At 45.7% G+C, this 3,547-nt stretch overlaps 1 protein-coding gene across 1 annotated transcript; it reads right to left on the reverse strand.

The window, feature by feature from the left end:
* Positions 1-2,558: 2,558 nt before the first annotated feature.
* On the reverse strand, positions 2,559-3,344 carry LOC141595736 (uncharacterized). The gene has a single exon (XM_074415701.1). The coding sequence runs from the start codon at positions 3,342-3,344 to the stop codon at positions 2,559-2,561; it is 786 nt and encodes a 261-aa protein (XP_074271802.1).
* Positions 3,345-3,547: the final 203 nt, after the last annotated feature.

Raw genomic sequence — 3,547 nt, forward strand, 5'->3', positions numbered from 1 at the left:
CCAGGTCATCCACGTAAACCAAGACATGAAGACAAACATTATCACGGACATAGCTAAAAAGAGAGTAATCATAATAGGACTGACTGAACCCGTAATTCCGCAGGGACGTAGCCAACTTAGCAAACCAACATCGAGGGGCTTGCTTAAGCCCATAAAGAGACTTTTTGAGACGACATACCTTGCCTTCGCGACCCTTCCCAAAGCCCGGGGGAAGTTTCATATACACCTCTTCGTCAAGATCACCATGGAGGAAAGCATTGTGCACATCCATTTGATGAAGCTCCCAGTTTTTAGTAGCTGCAACTGCCAATAAAGAACGAACCGTAACCATTTTAATTACGGGGGCAAAAGTTTCACCGTAATCGATCCCTTCAACCTGATGGTTACCAAAAATGACCAAGCGGGCTTTATATCGTTCAATGGTACCGTCCGAGTTGTATTTGATTTTATACACCCAACGGCAACCCAGAGCTTTCTTACCAGCGGGAAGGTCAGCAAGCTCCCAAGTAGCATTATCCTCAAGAGCGGCAATTTCAGCGCTCATGGCCTTACACCAATCGGGACTAGAAAGAGCAGCGCGAAAATTGGGTGGTTCAACACCCGTAGTAATAGCTGCAAGAAAAGTTCGATGGCGCGAGGTAAAATTATGGGAAGACAAGTAATTAGCCATAGCATAGGGAGTACCTGAGGAACGAGGAGAGTCGGGAGAGGAGTCGGAATCGGAGGACGCAGCAGCGGTGGTACCAACAACATAACCTCGAAGCCGAGTGGAAGGAATTTTGGGCCTCTTGCCACGACCCATGGCAGCCGTGGTCGAACCCGTACCCGCGGTATCAATCCCAGAACCAGTAGGAGCATTTGGTATAGGATCCGTGGCAACGGTATCCGACCCAGAAGCAGCAGGGGTCGGACCCGCTGTGTCTAACCCAGTCGGGCTATCCGAAGGAGGAGCTTCCTCCAAGCTCACGTCATCATGAGAACAAGAAGAGGAAATAGGAACAGTAGCTTCAATGTCGATATCAGGGACGGAATTTGGCGAAGAGGGCATAGCATTCGGAAAATAAGGAAAGCTACTCTCATAAAAATACACATCCCGACTGACAAATATTTCCCGAGTGGTCAAATCAAGGACCTTCCAACCTTTTTTATTTTGCGGATAGCCAAGAAATAAACATTTACGGCTACGTTTAGCAAACTTATCCCCTTTGGTATTTAAATTATGAGCAAAACATAAGCAACCGAATATCCGAATTTGTTGGTAATTTGGAGCAGACCCAAATAAAAGTTCATAGGGAGTCTTATTTTGTAACAAAGGGGAGGGTGTGCGATTAATTAAATAGGCCGCAGTAAGTATACATTCACCCCAAAAATCGATTGGAAGATGAGCTTGAAACATCAAAGCACGAGCGACATTCAAAATATGTCGATGTTTTCTTTCGACACGGCCATTTTGCTGAGGAGTCCCGACACAAGAGGTGCGAAACAAAATTCCATTTTTTCGAAAAAAATCAGCCATATTAAAGAATTCCGTCCCATTATCTGATTGAACATGCTTTACGATAGCGGAAAACTGAGTTTTAACCATAGCGAAGAAGCTTAAAAACATATCTGTAACCTCTTTTTTGTCAAGAAGCAAATAAACCCATACAGTCCGAGAATAGTCATCAACAATAGTCAAAAAATATCGGGCACCACAGGAAGACGGTGACCTATAGGGACCCCATAAGTCACAATGAATTAATTCAAAAATTGTCGAGGCTCTCTTATTATTTGAAGCAAAACTACTACGGCAATGTTTCGCCTCATGGCAGATATCACAAACAATGTCTGAATTGGAACGAGAATCATTAACAAAGGGCAAAAAATTAACTACTTTGTCGGATGGATGGCCAAGACGTCGATGCCACAACTCGAAAGAATCAGCGCTCACCCGGTTTATTGTTGGTTTAACCACCGCTCGCAGCAAATAAAGTCCATCCTGCTGCTCACCGACTCCAATCCTCGTCCTCAAAGAACGGTCCTGAATATGACAAGAAGTATTAGTAAAACTAACAACACAATCTGTCGCAGCTACCAACTGAGATACCGATAAGAGATTACAAGTAAGACTCGGCACATATAAAACATTGCGCAAAACAAGAAGCTCAGTTAAGCGGACCGTCCCAGCTACATTAGCCGAGACCTTGTGACCATTTGGAAGGGTAACCGGATAGGGAGGGATGGGATGTGGGTCGGCCAACCATGAATCATCGCCGGTTACGTGGTGTGAGGCTCCTGTATCAATAATCCAATGAGGAGACATACCACTAAGTCGATCTTGTGTCGGAATAGAAGAGGAGCTGCTATCCCCGAGGAAATTGACACGCCCCCCTTGAGAAAGAGAAAAAGATGCGCGCTTTGCCTTCATCGCTTCAAGTGTGCGGGGACGATCACCCCACCAATCCGGAAAGTTCTGAGATTTGATAAAACAATTCGGCACGTCGTGACCCGGGGCATCACAAAAGGAGCATCGAATCTTTTGTCGCTCCTTCCTTTCAGCATCCCTCAAGGCACGCCAATCAAGGGCAGACGGCGTGGAAGTGACCGCAGGGGTTGGTTTTTGAACGGCGAATGCCATAACCTCCGGTACCTCGGGCGTAACAGAGGGCCCGGTTAGAAGCCGCTCTTCCCCGCAAGACCGCGTGATACACACGACTCAAAGACGGCAAAGGATCAAGGGCTAGCTGATGGTTTCGAATGGGTCCATAAAGCGATTTGTCCAAACCCATGAGAAACTGATGGAGCCGCTCCGTATCTTGACGAACAAGAGCCGCCTTTGTAACGCCACAGGGACAGCCGGCAGTAGAGCACGAGAAAGGCGGTTCGAGGGCTCCAATGGCGTCCCATAAGGTTTTTAAATTTCCGTAATAGGTGGTAACTGACATACCTTTCGTCTGACGGCATTCATGTAGTTGAGTTTTGAGGTTATGAATTTTTGCGCCATCAATGACGGCAAATTGATCAAAAATTTCAGACCATAGAAGTCGAGCATCTTCGGTATCGGAGACACTGTCCCGAATCGATGGATCAATCGAGTTTAGGATCCATTGAACAACGGTGCAGTGTACAACCTCCCATTGACTGAGCATGAATTCATCCGTGGGTTTGTCAATCGAACCATCACAAAAACCGTATTTGCGTCTTGATTTCAAAGATCGACGCATTGAACGACTCCATTCATCGTAATTGTCGCTACGGAGTTTGATATGAGTTATCGACTGACCCGGACCTTCTTGATTAACGAGTGAAAAAGGGGAAAGGGAATCGATTTTGGTGGGTGGAGGGTTGACGTCATCACCGGCCATGGCGGCCGCTGAGATGATTTTCGTGGTGGCTGTTTTTTTTTTTTTTTTTTTTTTTTTAGGGTTGTGAGAGATCGTAACCTAAACCTGATACCATGATAGAGTGCGGAATCGTTACCTTCTCATTAATCAATAAGCATATTTATAATTACAATCATTAGTTATGGGCCTAAACTACATAGACGGCCCTAATAGATAATTAGCAT

Source organism: Silene latifolia, chromosome 8 (assembly GCF_048544455.1).
Source record: "Silene latifolia isolate original U9 population chromosome 8, ASM4854445v1, whole genome shotgun sequence".
NCBI classification, from domain to species: Eukaryota; Viridiplantae; Streptophyta; class Magnoliopsida; order Caryophyllales; family Caryophyllaceae; genus Silene; species Silene latifolia.

Bases quoted from the DNA above. Each gene is read 5' to 3' on its own strand.
- LOC141595736 (XM_074415701.1), bottom strand. From the start codon at position 3,344: ATGGCCGGTGATGACGTCAACCCTCCACCCACCAAAATCGATTCCCTT.